The sequence below is a fragment of the Furipterus horrens genome, unplaced genomic scaffold (assembly GCF_987537825.1).
Source record: "Furipterus horrens unplaced genomic scaffold, mFurHor1.1.pri manual_scaffold_5, whole genome shotgun sequence".
Taxonomy (NCBI): domain Eukaryota; kingdom Metazoa; phylum Chordata; class Mammalia; order Chiroptera; family Furipteridae; genus Furipterus; species Furipterus horrens.
In genome coordinates this window covers 183,728,147-183,748,801 of record NW_028327175.1, presented here as the reverse complement: position 1 = coordinate 183,748,801, position 20,655 = coordinate 183,728,147, and the positions used below count along the sequence as shown (strand labels likewise).

Below are 20,655 nucleotides of genomic sequence, written 5' to 3'. Positions count from 1 at the left end.
TCCTTCTCTGTTTTAGAAAAACTTGTAAGTGAATTAAGACAGAGTGATTAGCAGCAGGGGAAAAGACATCTAAAGAAGGTCCATCTTCCATTAAGCTCGCCCACCACTGCCCACAAAACATACCCCAGGCTTCTCTGCTCTTTCCTCTTCTCTTGCCTCCTCAGAGGAACCCAGCCTCATTTACCTCTGACTGTCCACCCCTGCGCACCACCTGCAGCTTCCTCCTTCTTCTCCTTCCCCATCTCCTCTTTCCCTTTTTATTCTTGTGCTCCATATTCTATCAAGGAATCATAGCAAAGGCTAGATCAAAGAAAGGTAATCCAAACAAGTAAAGCTGCTGCTGTTCCTTTAAATCTCTTTCTCTCCCGGGCCTTGAAACTAGAGATTGCAAGCTAGCCTCCCGTGGATCAAGGGCGGTTGGCAGATATGTTTCTGGGAAGCCCATGCAATGTACTTAATGTTGCACACAATTCCACATTCCCAGCTATTCTTGAAAAATTAAAGATTTGGCACCGTGAGCCCATACTTAGCTGGGGTTGGGTTAGCTGCTTCCTAGAGATGGCAGCCACAGCCCCCATATGTTGCAGTCCCCACCACTTTCTCTTGCCTCTGACTCTGAGACCCCTGTCAGTTGCCATTTATGATCTTGATATGCCAAGTTCACTTTGCTCTTTCTTGTTACCTGCCTAGCCCTGAGGGTGAGTGTATTTGAACTTGCTACCCCATATTTAAACACTTGAAAAAAAGTCCCCACTGCTATGATTGTTCCTTGTGTTTTTAAGCACCTCAGGCAAGAGGTTGGAACTTCTGACTCTAATGCTATTGTGTCTTACACCATTATTTGGAACCCCATCTTAATGATGATGACAGTAATGATGATGATGATGTAATGATACCTGGCTGATGGATAGCAGTTACTCTTGGCACATATGTCTGCCTGATTCTGCAAGTGCTTTATTTTTTTTTTCAAGAAGTCATTAATACTGAGGAATTCAGAATAGATGAGGAATAAAAAATGGCAAAAACAGAAAGGAGAGGCCAGCAGGAGGTACATCTCAAGTATGTGTACATTGCCCTCGCTTCCTTCAAAGGGAGAGGAGACCGGAGGGCCAAAGAAAAGAAGTTCTTCTCGTCCACACCTTAGATTCTAATTCTGGCAAGAACAAAGACTTCCTCATCTCACTTATGAAGCTGTAAAGTCAAGCTCAAGAGCCATTTCACATTAACCCCAAGCAAGGGGATGACTTTGGGAGCACCACGTGATAAGCCTGCCTCAGCATGCAAAAAGGACACCGACAGTCTGAATCAAGTTTATCGACCTATAAACCAATGCACAGTAAATTCCAGACTCCTGAAGAGCTTGAAGTTGATAACAAAAAAAAAATGCAAAGGCAACCAGAAGAATAATTTCCATAACCTCTCAGGGCTCAAAGACAGAACTTAAATGACTGTGAGACATGTTACTTACAGGAGGACCTACATTCTCCCAACATGTAATCAGTCACTAAAAAAATATTTACCTGAGTGCAAGGAACTAGGAATGAAGTGATCATTAAGGCAGACACAGGAACTGCCTTTATGGATAGTCTATCAGGAAAGAGTGATTAAACACACAATTATAATTATTTCATTAATTACAAGTGTGATCGGTGATATCGGACTGCACAGCCATTCTCGGTGGTGCAGATAGACTCTTAAGAAGCTACACCATCGTCTCTCGAGACAGACGGCTGCCGACGATCGGTGATATAAAAGAGAAGTTGAAGTATGGAAACATTTACCAAGAGGCCTAACCAAGGAAAAGGACCCCCAACTACCCACCTAGAGGAAAAAGCATCTAAGCTAAGACCTAATGGGTGAGTCAAAGTTGCCAGGGCACAGAGCCTGTCCATCTTTACTGAGCACTTACTGTGTGCCTAGTACTGTGTCAGGCATTGTGGTAAAAGAGATAAATTTTTGCAAAGGCCTCACAAGCTCTTGGGGATAAATAAGCTTCCATCATTTCTGGTGTTAGGAAATGATGAGATCTCTTCATCACCATATAACCGATTAAATAATCATTTTAAAAATGTTCCGATACTCAGAAGAATTCAACCAAAATTTTTCCTAATTACAAAATGCTCTGTTGTGAGTGCAGAGAAATTCTCTAATAATTTAGTAAAATAGATGAAAATGAGAAACTGTCAAATTCTGTGAAGCACCTGGGGCTTCACCAAAATAAGTCTTGTATCTGGGGAGTACAAGCTGCCCAGCCAAACAAGAGCAAGGTTAAACAAGGACTTGAATAAAGGGATTGAGGCAGGATATTAAACTTTGGAGGTCTGTAAAAAACTGCTCAGTGATTAATGCAATAATATTAATAATCATCAGAGTAATATTAATGATAACTAAACACTCTGACAAACGTTTATGTGCACTTAATTAACATATTTAACTCTGTGGGTAGGCGCGATCATTTTCCCCATTTTATGGATGAGAAAACTAGCAATTAGAGCGAATAAGAAACTTCTGTTTATGGCAGTGTGGCAGACTAAAAACCTGAAAACTAAAGTCTACAAAGCATTAGACATGCTGAAAAGAACAACACATCTGTTGAATCGCAAAATGGAGTTTGCAAGTAATTTGATCCGCAAGTGTCAAAATCAAAGAGTGAACTGCATATCAGAGCAGTGAATAGACATTGCAGCTGTCCCTTGGGGGCTGATTGGGACAAGAGGCTGGACTCACTGAACAAAAACTTGTTTTAATGGCCACAGGAGAATAAAAGATGAGGTGTTGGGCCTGTGTGGAGTAGGCGGTTGGTGCTGAGACTCCTCCACATAAGCCTGGGGACTTAAAAGAGTTACAGCCTCAGCAACAAAGAGGCAATAGGCAGAAATCCACCTCCTGGGACAGGAGGACCACAAGGAAACCGAACTGTCTCTCCTGAGCTCCGGGTGGAGAAAAGAAAACTGGCTACCCAGAGAATTTGTATTTATGGATCTTTCATCACATGAATCTGGGGTTCTAATATTCATTTATTGAGTGGTACAGGAAGCCCCAAAGTGAGAATTTAATCTAAAAAAAAAAAATTATTAAGCAAGAGATATCTCCTAGGCACCTCGCAGAAATAAATAAAAAGACATACCATGAACCTAGACCATTACAAGTCCCATAAATAAAGCCATTCTGAAAATAAGTTCACAATCCAAAATCATAACGTAATGGGAAAAAGATCCACCATAAATAAAAATCATCAATTGCAATAAATAGGAAAAACCTCCAAGACCTTCAAGTAATAGAATAATCACATGAAAACTATAAAATATTTAAATTAGTTAAATACATAAAGGAAGAAATGAAGCATAAGATAATGACATTACCAACAAAGATTTGTGGAAAAGAAGCTTTAGAAAATAAAAATGAAAGTACTGAAAATAAAATACTATTGGCTCTTAGCACATAAATACATTTAAAGAAAGATTTAGTGAACAAGATGACAAAGCTGCGAAAAATGCAACATAAGAGATAAGGGAAAAAACATATCAAAGAGTTGCAGAAGGAGAGAATAGCGAAAAATAAAGGAGAGACTATCCGAAGACATAGAATCTTCAGATTCAGGCAATAGAGTAAGTTCTAAGCAAAGTATGTAAAACTAAGTTCATACTAAATATGTTGTGCTGAAACTCCAGAACACCAAAGACAAAGAAAAGTTCTAATACTCAAAAAGAAGAAAAGGCAGGATACCTAAAAAGGAGCACTAATAGATTGACAGCAGACTTCTCAATAGCATCAGTGAAAGCTAATAAAAGGACTAACGTCTTCAAAGTGCAAATAGAAAATAGAATTTCAATTTAATCATTTATAGTAAAACCAAAATGAAAAACATTCTCAGACAAACTAAGGAGAGTATTAACTACCAAAAAATTTGTCACTGAAAGAACAATGAATGAATGTACTTCAAAAAGGAGATAGAGTCTTCCCTCTTCTTGGGTTTTTTGGAATAGTTTGAAAAGGGTAGGTGTTAGTTCTTTCCTAAATATTCTGTAAAATTCACCAGGGCTTTTGTGTGCCAGAAGTTTTTTTTTACTGTTTCAGTTTCACTCTTTGTTATTGGTTTGTTTAGGCTTTCTGCTTCTTCTTGATTCAGTTTTGGAAGATTATATGCTTCTAGAAATTTTTCCATTTCATTTAGGTTGTCAAGTTTCTTGCCATATAGTTGTTTGTAGTAATTTCTTACAATCCTTTGTATTTTATGATATTGGTTGTGATTTCTCCTCTTTCTGATTTTATTTATTTGGGTCCTCTCCCTAATTCCAAAACCAGGTCAAGACACAACAAAGAAAGAAAACTACAGGTCAATATTGCTGATGAACATAGATGCTAAAATCCTCAACAAAATATTGGCAAACAGGATCCAGCAACACATTAAGAAGATAATACAGCACGATCAAGTGGGATTCATGCCAGGGATGCAAGGATGGTTAAATATTCACAAGTCAATAAATATAATACACCACATAAACAAAATGAAAGACAAAAATCACAAGATTATATCAATAGATGCTGAAAAAGCATTTGATAAAGTACAACACCCATTTATGATGAAAACTCTCAGCAAAATGGGAATAGAGGGAGCATACCTCAACATAATAAAGGCCATATATGAGAAACCTGAAGCCAACATCATACTCAATGGACAAAAACTGAAAGCATTCCCCCTGAGATTAGGAATAAGACAAGGATGTCCACTCTCTCCACTTCTATTCAACATAGTCTTGGAAGTTCTAGCCACAGCAATCAGAAAAGAAGAAAGAATAAAAGGCATCCAAACTGGAAAAGAGGAAGTAAAACTGTCATTATCTGCAGATGACATGAGAGTGTACATAGAAAACCCTATAGACTCCACTAAAAAACTACTCGACATAATAAGTGAATTTGGCAAAATAGCAGGGTACAAAATAAATACACAGAAATCGAAGGCATTTCTGTACACCAACAATAAAATATAAGAGATAGAAACTAGAAAAAAATTCCATTTACTATAGCAACGAGAAAAATTAAGTTCCGAGGAATAAACTTAAGAGATAAAAGACCTATACTTGGAAAACTACATAACACTGAAGAAAGAAATTAAGGAAGGTACAAATAAATGGAAGCATATACCATGTTCATGGATTTTAGCATCATTAAAATGTCCATACTACCCAAAGCAATTTATAGATTCAATGCAATTCCTATTAAAATACCAGTGACATATTTCACAGACCTAGAACAAATACTTGAAAAATTTATATGGAACCAAAAAAGACCCCAAATAGCCACAGGACTCTTGAGACAGAAGAACACAGTAGGAGGAATCACAATAACTATACTACAAAGTCACTGTAATCAAAACAGTCTGGTACTGGCATAAGAACACACATATAGATCAATGGAACAGAATAGAGACCCCAGAAATAAACCCAGGCCTCTATGGTCAACTAACATTCGGCAAAGGGGGAAGGAACATAAAATGGAGTGCGAAGAGCCTCTTCAACAAATGGTGCTTGGGAGAACTGGACAGGGATGTGCAAAAAAATGAAACTAGACCACCAACTTACACCACACACCAGAATAAACTCAAGATGAATCAAAGACTTAAATGTAAGCCACGACATCATAAAAGTCCTAGAGGAAAACATAGGCAGGAAAATTTCAGATATCCCACATAGCAATATTTTCACCGATACATCTCCTAAGCCAAGGGAAATAAAGGAAAGAATAAACAAATGGGACTACATCAAACTAAAAAGTTTCTGCTCAGCAAAAGAAAACATCAGCAATATGAAAAGGGAACCAACCATATGGGAAAACATATTTGCCAATGATACCTCAGACAAGGGATTGATCTCCAAAATATATAAACTTACATGTCTCACCACCAAGACAGACAGCCCAATTTAAAAATGGGCAAAGGACCTGAACAAACACTTCTCCAAGGAGGATATACAAAGGGTCCAGAGCCATATGAAAGAATGCTCAATATCACTAGCCATCAGAGAGATGCAAATAAAAACCACAATGAGATACCACTTTACACCAGTCAGAATGACCATCATCAACACATCAACAAACAAGTGCTGGCAAGGATGTGGAGAAACGGGAACCCTACTGCACTGTTGGTGGGAATGCAGCCTGGTGCAGCCACTATGGCAAATAGTATGGGACTTCCTCAAAAAACTAAAAATAGAACTACCTTTTGAACCAGCAATTCCACTACTAGAATTATACCTGAAGAATCCTGAAACCCCAATTCAAAAGAACCTGCACACCTCTATGTTCATAGCAGCGCTATTTACAACAGCCAAGCGCTGGAAACAGCCTAAGTGCTCATCTGTAGATGAGTGGATTAAAAAACTGTGGTACATTTACACAATGGAGTTCTATGCAGCAGAAAGAAAGAAGGAACGCCTTTGCGATAACATGGATGGAACTAGAGAGAATCATGCTTAGCAAAATAAGCCAGGCAATGAAAGAAAAATACCATATGATATCACCTGATACAAGAAACTAATGAACAACACAAACAAATGAACAAAATAGAACTAGAGGTATGTAAACAAGGAACAGGGTAACAGTTATCAGGGGGGAGGGGGGAGAGGAGGAGAGAGAGTAGGGGGTTAAGTAGCAGAAGGGTTTAGTAAAGGAACTAGTATAAATAACCCATGGACATGGACAATGGGGTGGGGATTGACTGTGGGAGAAGGGGTGGGAGAAGTGGGGGAGCATTGGGGAAAAAGTGGGACAACTGTAATAGAAAAACAATAAAAATAAATTTAAAAATAAATTAAATTTAAAAAAGGAGATGGAACCTAGAAATGAAAAATTAGAGATATGAACAAAATAGAAAACAAAATAACTGAAAACATCTTGGTAAATCTGAATAAATATTTATTGACTGTATAAAATGATGATGATGACTAATACTGGGAGAGCTGCTTCCTAGAGTAGACCCACAGCCTCCATGTACTGCAGTCCCCACCACTCCCTTTTGCCTCTGACTCTGAGACTCCCTGTTTAGTTGCCATTTATGAACACAATGTGCAAAGTTCACTTTGCTCTTCCTTGTTGCCTTGAGTCCTCCTGTTTTTCGTAGGAAGGGTAAAGATATTGATCAACTTTAAGTTTGTTTAGACTTGATGTTAACTATGCATGTTAAATTTTTAAGGAAATCCATGAGAGGGTGGGAGAATAAAACAAACTTAGAGAGGTTTGGCAAAACACAAAATCTGCTTCTTTTTGAAACTAACAAGGTGATAATAACTGGAGATGCAGGGTGATGAAGTGGTAGAAAGCATGAGCTCTGAAGTAGACTGCCTAGTTAAGAGTCCCCAGTCTGCCGCTTACCATGGCCTTGGAGATGTGACATGTGGCTGGCAGTAGTGGAATCACAGCTCAAACCCTGGGCTGCCAGACCTCAGTGCCCAGGCACTAATCGATTATTCTTATGACAGGAATTCTAAGTCATGTGCTCTAACAGGAGTACCTTCCTCCCATAATGAAACTGAGTATTATTATCCCAGTTTAACAGAAGGAGTAACTGAGGTTTGGAGAATTTATGTGATTCTCCCCAACTCATGAAATATAAAGAAATGAAGTTGATTCAAGACCAGATCTGACTCTCAAGTTCATCCTCTTAACTACCATGTTCATCTATTCGAGGAACATCCCTATTGGCCACTCAGCATAATGATACTCTAAAAAGCTACTTACAGTACATATATCCAACTTCAGGGAAGATGTCTTTTTTTAAGGCAGAATGTAAAGAGTAGGAGCAAATGCCTCTTATTACTATACAGAATTTCTTCATCTTACTTATGGTAACTCAGTGGTTAAGGTTACATGCTTTGGAATTAGAAATAATAAGGATAATTGTCCCCTGACCAGTATGCCTCAGTTGCTTAGGCATCCTCCCACAAGGCAAACGGTTACCGGTTCAATTCCTGGTCAGGGCACATGAATAGGTTGCGGGTTCAGTCCCCAGTCAGGGTGCGTGTGAGAGGTAATCAATTGATGTTTCTCTTTTGCACCCATCTTTCTCTCCCTCTCTTTCTACCTCCCTTCCCCTCTCTCTAAAGTAGATAAATAAGTATTTTTTAAAAAGAAATAATAAGGGTAATTGCTAATACCATATTCCCTCACTTATCACGGGTATTACGTTCTAGACATGCCCCACCCCACTCTCCATGATAGGTGAAAATCGTGAAGTAGGAACCTTACATTTATTTTAGTATTTATATATATTTTAAAGTTTTATAAACTGTTTTTAAGTATAAACCATTCCCTGTCCCTTATTAACCTTTCCCACTCCTTATTAACCTTTTCCACACTTTTATAAACACTATATTCTTAAACATATTCTACACTCTTAAACCTACGTAATTTTAACATATGTATACAGTACCACAAAATCCCACAATATAGCAAAAAATCCGAGATAAATAATTAAATATAATATTTTTTAAAATCCCGCGATACAGTGAGGCCGCGATGAGTAAACCATGATATAGAGAGGGGCTACTGTATTTCTTAGACACTTACTAAGTGCCAAGCATAATGCTAAGCTCTTTCAATCTTCACAACATCCCTTTTCGCATCTATTATTATCCCATAATACAGACTAAGAACCTCAGGTGCAGAGAGGTAAACCTCACACAGCTACAAATTGGCAGAGGCAGGATTCCAACCCAGGCCACCTGACACCAGAGCTTACATTCCTTTCCACATTAAACTCCTGGGACCCAAGTTCCTCAATCATTCCTGAACTATGAAGAGGAACTGAGACAAGGTAGGTAAAGCCACCAGCATGGTCTCTGGTATGATGATGATAATGGTGATGACAACAGGAACTTGCAAAGGTATAGGCCTGTGAGGGTGGTCCTACTATTCCCGATTGCTCCAGAATAACTAACTGCATCAAATCCTCAGAAAGAAACCTTTCCTTCCATTTCGCTCTCACAAACCTTCAAAAGGACATGTTGTGCTTTATGTGAAAGCTAATTTTCAAAATCAAAGTCATAGCATTTCACATTATGTGAAGATATGAAGAAAAATATTTAAAAGAATCTAACAAACAGAACTGTAGAGAAACTGGGGTGAGGGGATACTCACATCATCCACTGCATTAACTCTACCCTTGAACTTTTTTTACAGAATCCTTGAAATATCAGTAATGGCAGCATAAAAGACCAATTAATCAGGTTGTTTGTTCTCTGTGTGTGAGTCACTGTTGCCATCTACAGTTAGAAATGGGGCATGCAACACTGCCAAATAATTCTAAAAAGCACAGTCCTGGAGATGGCGGTGCTAATAAGAACGTATGCTTGTTCAATGAGTACAGAAAATGAAAATGCTACCTGAAGGAGCAGCTCTTTTTCAACCACCTCTTCTGTCTTGCTGATGAGACGCTTCTGCAGGTTATGAATTTTCTGTATCACCTCAAAGGTACTGGGGTCACTGGCCTGTTCAAAGGGAACAAAAAAAAGCAGTTGAGACACCATGAGTTTCAAAGCACTGAGGTCCCTGTGCAAAAGAATTACTGTTTTATTGAAATCTACTGCACATCTGCAGACCTGGTACAGGGAGAGTTAGAACCAAAAGCTATTGGGTTGGCCAAAAGTTTGTTTGGTTTTTTCTGTAAGATGGCTCTAGTAGCACTTAGTTGCCTTTAACTTCATTTAAAACAACTTTGTTAGATTGTACTGTGACAGCTGTCACATCAGCGTGCATTTTTAAAAACTTATCAAAATTGGTGAATGTTTCTGTATTCATTTTCATATTGAAGATGGAAGAAAATATGCAACATTATTATTTCAAGAAAGGTAAAAACACATGGAGAAGACGCTGTGAATGAGCAAACATGTCAAAAGTGGTTTGCAAAGTTTCATGCTGGAGATTTCTCGTTGGACGATGCTCCACAGTCGGGTAGACCAGTTGAAGTTGAAAGCGATCAAATCAAGACATTAATTGAGAACAATCATTATACTACACAGGAGCTAGCCGACATACTCAAAATATCCAAATCGATAGTTATTGGTGAAAATGAAAAATGTGTCTTTTATTTTATTGGGAAAAAAAACTGTACAGACTTTTTGGCCAACCCAATATGAATAACAGATGAGATGATCATCAAAACAGACGGATGTTTGGCTAATGTCTTATCTCTTAGCTTCCGTTAGCCAATGAATGAAAACTGAATTATGTGTATTCCATCAAGGGAAATACTACTACTAATAACAATAATGGTAGCTACTACGCATGACATCCGATTCCTTGCCACCATCCAGACACCATGACAAGTGCTTTTCATACATTACCCAATTTTAGCCACACAACAGCCCTATGAAATAGCAGGAATCTTCCCCTTTTACAGAAAAGACAACGGAGGCTTAGAGGATTAAGTTCTTTGCCCACACAGGTAAGGATCAGAGCTGGATTCAAGCCCAAGTCTCCCAGGCTCTAATTACTATGTACTGAGGCGCCCCTGCCATCATTGCTGTTTCTATAGGAGTAAGACAGGGTTCCCTCAGTCATCCAGCTTCAGGATTCTCCTTTGATAACCTCAACAAGAAGATTCGTTACAGCCTACAATGGGGAAGATTTCTAGGACGTGAACTTCTGCTAATAACTGACAACAGAACACAACCATGGCATTTAGCTCTCAATCCGTAAAGCTCCGATGCACCTTCAATAACTATCTGTGTACAATTCAAATAAGATCTACGCTTATAAATTGACGTTCTGTCCTCTAGACTTGGAGCCCAAGCTTCACTTTCAACTGTATTGACATTTTGAATTAATCTAGAAGCTAAATATTTTCAACTGCTTCCCAGAATCTCCGTTTTCTAATTTTTTAAATAAAAATTGACATGGAATTGGAAACTTTAAAGGTCTGTTTGAAAACACATGAAATAAACTAATGTGACAGGAAATGGATTTAAAATCATCAGCTCCACTTCCCTAGACATCCACGTTACTGTTAGTTTAGTAAACTGCACCGCTCTTGGCATTTGGAAGGGAATAAAGGAGGGTCCAAAAGAATAAGGAGAAAGATATTCTATTAACTCTGACTTTGCTTAAGAAATACCAAGCAGTGCCAAGTGATATCCACACACTGGGACTAGATTTGGCACATTCTCTTGGCAAGACTGGATGTTGTTAAAATTCAGGCCTCGTGTTTATATAATAATTTATAATGCATTATCCTTAATGCCTTCTTCATTAAAAAGAAAAAAGAAAAATGGAAAAAAAATACCTTCTTGGCTGATTTTCTCCCTTACCCTGCTTTTTCTTAAAACACATACTTTCCCAAATTCTAACTGCTCATTGCGTCCAAGCCCCTACTGGCATCCACACTGCTGGGTACAACTAGAGGAGATGGCCACATTTCCCTGGAATGAGCAGAGGTTGTTTTTAATTGTTATCTGCAGGGCTGGTGGTAATGTCTGTCAGGAAGTCATCAAATAAAATGGGAGGTTTACAGGCATACCTCAGAGATATTGCAGGTTCAGTTCCAGACCACCATAATAAAGTATGTATTGCAACTAAAGCAGGCAAGTCTTAATCTTTTTGCCTGTGGAGGGTCTTGACTTCAGTTCGTTAAAAAAGAAAGAAAGAAAGAAAAAGCAACACCTGTGAAACGCAATAAAACAGGGTATGCCTCTCTTATCTATCACCTACCAATGGGACTTCGACTGTGTTTCTAAGATCCTAAAAGAAAGGGTTTGGCTGACACAATGCTAGTTCACAAAGGCCATATTTCCTTCATGAAATAAAAAGATGCAAAGACCAGCTGAAAGATGGTTGAAGATGCTGGTGGCCAATGTAATGAGAGGCAACTAACTATCCAAGACTAACAGGCAAGCTCGGGATAGCTGTTTGAGCAAAAACTACCTAAAGGAGAAAAACAAATGCCAATTGGTGAAGCCAGCTCACAGCTTCCACTAGGTCTTCCTTAGGCAGAAAGGATTCTATCCAAGACTTTTTAAATAAACCCCCAGTGAACCATCTGGTTCTGGGAACTCAGTTTACATTTGATCCAGCCTTGCGTTTCAGGGAGCAAATTGCATAGCATTAAATAAAACCATGCTTCTCGTTGTGCTTTTTAGGTATGAAGCCATGTGCGGTAGAAGAAGAGATTTGGGGGTGAGAGGAAGGCTCTGCCAGAGGTTACCTCGAGCTTCCTCCATCTGTGCACGTTCATGGGGTTCTCCAGTTCCTCCTCCAGGGCTCGGCACCGGGTCCTCTCCTTCAGGAATTCTCTTTGCATGTGAAAAAATTCCTGCCTGAATAAAACACACTCTCTTTTACAAAGAAATTCTCCACCCATTTGAATATCAAATCTTTATGTGGTTTTACATACATGCTAACATGTTACATAGAAAGTTGGAATTAAGGAGACTTCTGTGAACCCTGAGACCAGCTTCCTAATCTGAGTCAGACACGAGTGATACCAATTCTTGCTGAGCTTAAACTTCAGCTTTAGCTTTAAAAAAAGAAAAAGAAAGAAAGAAGGAAGGAAGGGAGGAAAGAAAGAAAGAAAAAGTCCCAGAATTTCAGAATCATGATTCTGGATACCCAAGGAATTTAAAAGCATAGGAAAAGAACAGAGAGGAGGTGAATTACAAATTACAAGGATTTTTTAATATACTTTTTAATGTTTCCAAATAACTCTACAGCAGCAACAAGAGAACCTACCACATTCCGTCACAAGGGATGGCACCTGACTGCAAGGTATTGAGGCTCAGGTGATACCCTGACACCGATTAGGGCAGGGTATCGCCAGCCTGACTGTCCATTGGAATCACCTGGGAAGCTTTGACAACATGCTTTTGCCTGGTCCTTATTCCCAGAGAGATTCTGCTGTGATCAGTCTTACGTGTGGCTTGGACTTTGTAGGTTTTAAAGTCCCGGTGACAATTTCTAATGTGCAGCCAGCATTGAGAAACACCAAATTAGGAGTGATATGTTATCTGGTATTCCACAACTACACAGATGGCTGAAAAAGTCCTGAAGGACCAGCTCTGACTCAAATCTACTTCTCGAGTCTGTAGAGGGTGCTACAGCCATCCACAGTACCCCATGAACTGGCTGCCACGCTACAGGACAAGGCACTTTGTTGGGGGACAGGGAAAAGGCAAGCACTGGCATGGACAGGGGCAGTAAGGATGGGCAATAAGGAATTGTCATCTGTCCCCCTCTGCTGTGAGTGAGCAGATTACCAAGCCTAAACCATCTCTTTTGCTTAATTGCTTCATTTAAACCAATCATACAACATCCCCTCATTAGCAAGACAAACCATTACAATTAACTGCATGATGTTCACACAACAGGGAGCTCAAAACAAGCTGCTTAGCATTAAAAGCATGTTTTTAACACTTCTGTTTTCTAGAGTGTCATCAGAAGAAAACAGCAAGAGTATTAGCTACTGTGACTGACTTGCACTAGACCCTGTGGGAGGCACATTATGTTTTCATGTTTAATTTTAACCACGAGTCTAAAGCTCAGAGACGTTAAGTGCTTTTCCCAAGGTCACACAACTTGTAGGTAGCAAGGCTGAGACTAGAATTCATGCCTGCTTGCCTCCAATATCTTATTAAGTTGCCTTCCCATTGAAAAGAAAAATAAAATCTATTATCAACAAACCAGCAATACAGTATTGAGTAGGAATGGGTAGAATTCGGTCCTTTGTGTATGTAATAATAATAACTCATGGCTGGCAAATTTAGTAATGGTCTCAGAGATCATTCAATAATTACTTAAGAATGAATCTATTTGTCTCTCAAATGCCAATGATGGTATGTATCTCTAGGTAATAAACTTATGAGTAATTTTTCTAATCCCTTATTTATATTTTTTTCTTCATTTCTCACATTTTCTACAACGAATTTGTATTACTTTCATCAACTGAAATACAAGCAACTCTTAGAAGAAAAGAGTATTGATCCATCCTTGGTAGAGGTAACTTCCTTTGATATTCCTGAACATATTCGTTGTATCTAAATATCAAAACTATTTTCTAATTTGATTAATCTAAGAAGGCAATCCAAACTGTGTCCTTGTCCCAAGGTTATCAAGGGTACTCTTCACCTACAAGCCTGTGGGGAATAAAGATAGTTACTAAGAAAACACCAAGCCTCTTATTTGGTTCTTGCAATTGCCTATATAAAACATGGTGATGTTTTCTCAAAGGGAAAGTACATCTTGTATAATGTAAGATTTAAAGCAAGAAGAAGGCGCACTAAGCTAAAGTGAAAGCTGCAGAAGATAAATCAAGAGTGAGATATAACATTTGGCTGCCTCCTAAGGAAACAGTGTTCAAATAGTGATAAAATTAAATTTTCCCCCTTTTCATTCTATATATAATTCCAAGAAAAAAATGTGCAAATGTAACCAGGATTAAATTTAAATATTGATGTTCTATCTCTTGCGTACTGTCTTATTAAAGTCTAAAAAGCTCATTGGGGGAATTTTTTTCTGAATTGTAACTAGTTTGTATTTGTGATTTGACTTGAAATTTCTTTTTTTAATCTAGAATAAAAATTTTTTAAATCTTTTTGCACTAACTTATATTCCCCTGAAAGGAAACTAATTCATTTTTTGTAACATAGAAGGGGCAAACTGTAGATTCTGAATTATGGAAAAGTTGTTATCATTTGCTAATAATGTCAACAAATAAAAAATTATTTTTACAACTTGATAAAGACCACAATGATCAAGAAAAGGAACACAGGGTCATTTCAGGAGCTCCCCACAGACTGCTGTGCCTTGGTTCAGAGGGATCTCCTATTACCTGAGTTCATCGACATTAGCCACACTCCTGGCAAGAATCCCCTTTTCCCGGCGGAGCTTCTTGATCTCAAGCTTGAGGATTCTTACATCCTCCACCCTCTGGTTGTACTGGCTCTCGCCTTTATTCAGTACAGACTGTTGGATTTTGATCTTCTCATAGAGCAAAGCCAACTCATCATTGCGTCGAACAAGCTGTGACCCAAGGATATCTCTCTCGCTGATGATCTAGAAAGGTAGGGAAGGACATGGCCATCAGGGGACAAAGGTCTCACTTTTCATGATGGAAACAGCATTCATTCAGTTGATGAATATCTAGCCAATACCCATGTGTGCTAGGCACCCAGTGGATGGGGCACTGAAAACAGCCGGCTAGCCAATCAATACTGCCCTCCTTCCATGAGGGTTTGCAGTCATGTTAGATTTTAGTTTTGGGAAAACTAAAATCCCCTTTGAAAGGGAAGAGATTTCAGACCATCAATGAGATTCAGGCAAATATAAATGGGGCAGCTGATGGTGACTGGGAGAACTGTGTGAGGTCCCAAGTTGCCTACTTGGAAGGGGACTGAGGTGTCATTGTCCTATGTACAATGTTTCTTGTACCTTGTGTCTTCTTCAATAAATGTCTCTACTTTTCGTTTTAAAAAAGAAACAGTACAACAAGTAATTCATTGTAATAATAATCCAATAGTCCTTGGCCCATAGGTGTTTGGTTGGTTTTTTTTTCACACCCATTAGTTTATAAATGCTTTATTTTTATTTATAGTGGGCTAGCTCTCACCAAGTTCTACCATTCCTTACTATCTTACACTGGCCACTTCTTTCTTTTTAACCTGCCAGGTCTCTGAAAAGCATATAAATTTCTAACCCCCAAATTATGTAATTATTAATTGCAATTATATTACACTAGAATTTAAGCTCCCTGAGGACAGGATCTTATGTTCTTGTTGGTCAGTCTCTTCCTGGAGCATAGAGGAGTGACTGACACATAGGAAGTGCTCATAAATATGACTTGAATAAGTAAATAAATATTTCATAATTAATCAACAGAAGATGAGCCTCTGCTACTGTTCTTCCAATAAACTGAATGGAGAAGCTTAGAGAAGAATGAGGATTTGTGAAGAGCTGAATCGGACAGCAGTGTTGGCTGATGAGCTACAGGGCTGGTGAGAAAATGTTCCTACCTGGTCTAATTCCTTCTTCTGTCTCAGCCTCTCCCCATCTGCCTCAGCAATAATTCGCAAGAGTTTTCTCTCTTCAGCCTCCTGCTTTTCAATGAAGTGTTTGGTCTCCAGGGCTTGTTGTCTCAGCTTTTGCAGCTCAGCCTGACAAAAAATGAAAGATATGGACAAATTTCACTCTGTCACAGCACAAACCAGGACGGCAGGGCCGAGACTGAGATGTACAGTGTGCGTATCACACTGATGTTTTGTTTAACATGGTTTGATCAGTCTCACAAACAAAACAAGCTACACACACACATGCACACAGCCAGTAAAGAACAGCAATGCACATTACACTGATCGTGTTTATTCTATGAGTTGTGCCCTTGGGGGATTTCCATCATCTTTCTATATATGTGTAGCAGGGCTTCACTGATATTCAGCAGCACTTCTCTTACCAACTAAACAAGGAGAATTCACAAAGCATAGTGCAGGAGAAAATGTGGGGATAAGCGTGGGGAGGGGGGTTCTTTGTATGCACTAGCTTCTGTAATGGTCCTAATACTACCAGCACATTGACTACAAAGATAAAGCCCATTTCAAACAAAAAAATTAAATTAATAAAGATAACAGCCAATTATCTATCTTATAAAACATCTTGATGGAACAGAAGAGATGTCATTGTATAAAAAGATGTATAGATCCTACTGCTAAGATGCTTCCAATATACATGAGAAGATAAGATATACAAGTGTTAACCAGTCCAGGCAATCATGTCTCCGTATCTTTATTGTCACAAAGACATTGAGTTGATGTTACAGGACGTCAGAAGACTGGAGTTGTCAGGGAAACTTCCTGGGAGAGGTCAGATCATGCCGCTCCTGAGGTTACATGCAAATCATAAGAATGATGGAGAAAGGATTCTATACTCTGTTACGTTTTAGAAGGAAAATTGCTCTCATCAGAGAATAAATACATTGACTTCACTTCCACAAGTATATTTGTGGCCTACAATATCCTAGGCATGATACTAGGTGTTTTTCATAGCCACTCTTATCCCCATTTTACAAGTACGGAGACAAAGAAATGCAAATTAACTCACCCAAGGTCACACAGCTAGTAAGAAACAGAGTTGAGATTCCAACCTAGTTCTTTTTATTCTGAAGCTATCATTACACAATAGTTCCAAGTCAAATACAGAAGATGAGTAAGATGTGAGGGGTTCCCTACCCACTGGAGATATAACCAACCACAGTACAGTGTGGAATGCTATGTACAGTGTGAGAAAGGACATACAAATACACAGGAACAAGTCCCTATTTCTGCCTGCTGTTTAGATGGAAGAGCCAGTCAGGGACTTGGCAGGTGACAAATATTTCAAAAGTGGACAGGTATGTTTTATGGGGAGAGTAGTCAACAGTCATGCCTGTGTGAACAAAGGCACATGCAAACTATAAAATACCCAGTGAGTTCACCAGTCAGCAAAGCATCCCTTGTGGCTGAATAAGAGTGTTAGGTAGAGAACAGCAGGAGGTAAGCTGCTAAAACAGCTGAGCCAGCCTGGAAAGGACCTGGGAGGCTGCACACTGTAGTGTAGGCAACGGGGAGCCACAGAGCTATCCATATTAAAGGAAAGAAGAATATGTCTCTAGGGGGTCTGAGCCCAAATTGGAAAGACAGGTGGTATCACATACCAGGTGAGCACAAGAAGAAGCAAATGGGAGGAGAGCTCTGCTTTCACCATGTGGGGAATCGCAAGGGAGATGAGAAGACATTGTTAAGGTTTCCGTTTTTCAATGGCTTGCAGATCAGCAAATAACAGTGAAAAAGTAATAATTTTTCCTTCCAGGAAGTATTGGGACTCCCTACCCTCACCCACCCAGAAATGTCACTGAGATGCTAAAAAAAATGTATTTGCAAGTGCCTGTGAATCAACCCAACTCTCTCTGAGGTCTGCCTCTGATCCATGAAGACCAAGAGTTATTAATTCTATACCTCAAACTTATCCAAACAATAGAAGATATTGTGCATCTAGTAATGTCTAATATCACAAACTGAATGCAGTCAGCTACTATAAAACTAAGGGCTTCTCTTGTGACATTTTGTTTGTTCATTCATGAAATATGTTTTGGTCCAGGGATAAGCAAAGGGATATACTTACCGAGAAAAGATATGGTCTAGTATTTACCTCTTTGGGGGACTGCCTATTAGGAAAGCAACTGAAGAACCAGCCTTTCTATTTCTACAACCATTTAAGGTGACAGCAAAGATAACCATAAAATACCTGCTTGGCTCATGCTTTCTTTAATAAAACTTTTATTTTCCCAGATGTGCAACATCCACTTCCCTGTTTCTGAGTGCCAAGAGCTGATCAGAATCCATTAGCAGAACAAAATGAGACCCCTGTTATATTAAAATGCGATCAATGGTGTGTAAAAGTATCTGTCTAGAATGTAAAACCATTCGTGCTTTGGGCATTGCTAGGTGTTTTTTTTGTTTTGTTTTGTTTTGTTTTTTCATAATATATCAAAATTCTGAATGGTCTCCTTATGTCACAAATTTATGGGCTGTAAACAAAATGTGGCATTAGACATTTGCAGCAAATGTTAGCATCAACAAAATACCTTGTGTCTAATGCATTTAGCAGCTATAAATCTGAGATGTCTCACCCAGAAAAGATGGTAGCAACTGCACTGCACCCAAACACCCACCAAGCAATGTTCTAGGTGGAGCCCAAGGTATCAGGATTTCTCAAAGTGTTTCTGGTGGTGTGAAGTTGTAACACAATAGCTGGACACACTGTTTAGTCACTGCCTCCATAATTAGACCATTCTGTGGTAGGTGTTTATAGAATATTTATCATCTAATTTCATTACAGGCATAAATCATATCTCTAGAACCACACCTGTGGGGATTTCACCTGTTCATACATGATCCCAGCATTCTCTGGGTTTCACAGAAACCATCTGTTTACATCTTACAAAGAGGACCACATGAAGCCTTCTTGCCATGAGAATAACCAGACTTTCTTTTTCTCGCTTTGTGACAGTCCCCATCTATGTCATTCTAGAGTTCACTAAGTAAAAGGATGTAGTGCCCTAAAGCTAGCCACTAATGGGATGATACTGAGCTCTGGACATAGAGAATTTGCTGCTGAATTATTTAAAAATCAAAGTGCCGTCAGACTGACGTGAGATGATTGGAAGGTGCTGAAACAGAATCAGGGGCTTGTTAGGACCAGAACACAGACAGTCCAATGAGGTGGCTCCTTCAGTGCTGATGAAACAGGACTGGGACGGAAGGGGCAGATGAACACAGGTACAGCCCGTCTACAGAGAACTACTGACATTTTGTCATAACCATAATGTGCTGACAATGGCTAGAATCCTGAGGAGTTGGTAGAGCCTGGTAGCAACTGAAAAGGGAAAAGAAACGGGAAAGGAGCAAGACTTTTTCTTTCGAGGGGGATAAATGAGAATGGGGATGACCTAGTACAGGCAATTGTTTGTCTGCTGGCCTGGAGAAGGAATAAACTGGGTTATCCTGTCAAAGACATCTCCTGATCTACCAAACAGGCGAGAGGGTTATATACCCACATAGCTTTGTGGAACTCACAATAATAAGCTAAATGTCTCTGGGAGCAAAGTTACTAGAAAATATGCTCTTTCTTCCAGGGCTTTGGTTTGCGAATTTCAGATGCAAGAAATCCAGAGACCTGTGTGGAACATGATTCAAACTTGAGGCTAAAAGAGTCAAGAGGCTCAAATTTAACATCTGAGCTGTCATATTTTCCTGCAGAATGTCAAGTGGGCTTAATGATACGCCAAAATTATCCAGTCGAAGCGCCACTGCAAGTCACCCTTGAATAACCCCAAATAATAAATCAAGCTGGCATCCTTTTTCTGTTACTCATTTTTGCCTTAATGGGAAATGCTAGGGGAAAAGGAGTCATAGTTTCATAGTAAGTCCAAAGCAATCATCTTCCTATAACTGATGACCCAAAGCTATCCAGACCTAGGATTCCCCATTTAGAGCAGACTCTCTGGAGCAGAAGCCCTTTAATCATCTTTCACGTGCACCAACTCTGCTGGACCAGGACAGAAAAATACGGCCCTATTGCCTTTTATTTTATTTTACTTTATTTTATTTTGATACTTCTTTGGAGCTATATGTGTAGATACCTGGTGATAGAATGCATGAATGAAACAAAGGTTAACCAAAGTCAAAACTCTAAAGAACTAGGAATAATTGCTATTTGGCATAGGACATTGCTTATTCTAAAGCAGGATTTGTAGAAGGCAGTTAGTTCCACCTTGAACCTCATTATGGGGTAATAATTAATCTTTTGAATAGAGCATTACTTGTGAAAGTAAGAGATGAGGATCAATGTCATCCTATAAAAGGAAAGAGCGATTTTTTCTATCATGTTAGCAAGTTATACTGAAGCCTTGGTAACATGAGTCCATAAGGCCCATGGATAAAGCAATGTTTATAATAAGATTCATTTAAATAATTTAATAATAAATCAACCCATTTCCACTACAGGCTCCAGGGCAGAGCAAGCTATTTCCTATAAAAGTATGCCTTTGAACAAGGAGAATTAGGGCAAAGAAGCAGGATATTTTAAATTTTTAGAAAATATATTCATGTTTCTTTATATGTAAATAAATTTTAATGCAGAATT

At 38.9% G+C, this 20,655-nt stretch overlaps 1 protein-coding gene across 1 annotated transcript in view; it reads right to left on the bottom strand.

Annotated features, from left to right (window-relative positions):
• Window positions 1-20,655, bottom strand: part of CFAP58 (cilia and flagella associated protein 58) — a 104,858-nt gene that overhangs the window by 39,111 nt on the left and 45,092 nt on the right. The window contains exons 12-15 of the mRNA XM_090279427.1: window positions 15,993-16,133; window positions 14,813-15,036; window positions 12,194-12,305; window positions 9,378-9,482 (exon numbers count right to left, since the gene is read on the bottom strand). Coding sequence (XP_090135553.1) covers window positions 9,378-9,482; window positions 12,194-12,305; window positions 14,813-15,036; window positions 15,993-16,133 — 582 coding nt within the window. The remainder of the gene's footprint in view (window positions 1-9,377; window positions 9,483-12,193; window positions 12,306-14,812; window positions 15,037-15,992; window positions 16,134-20,655) is intronic.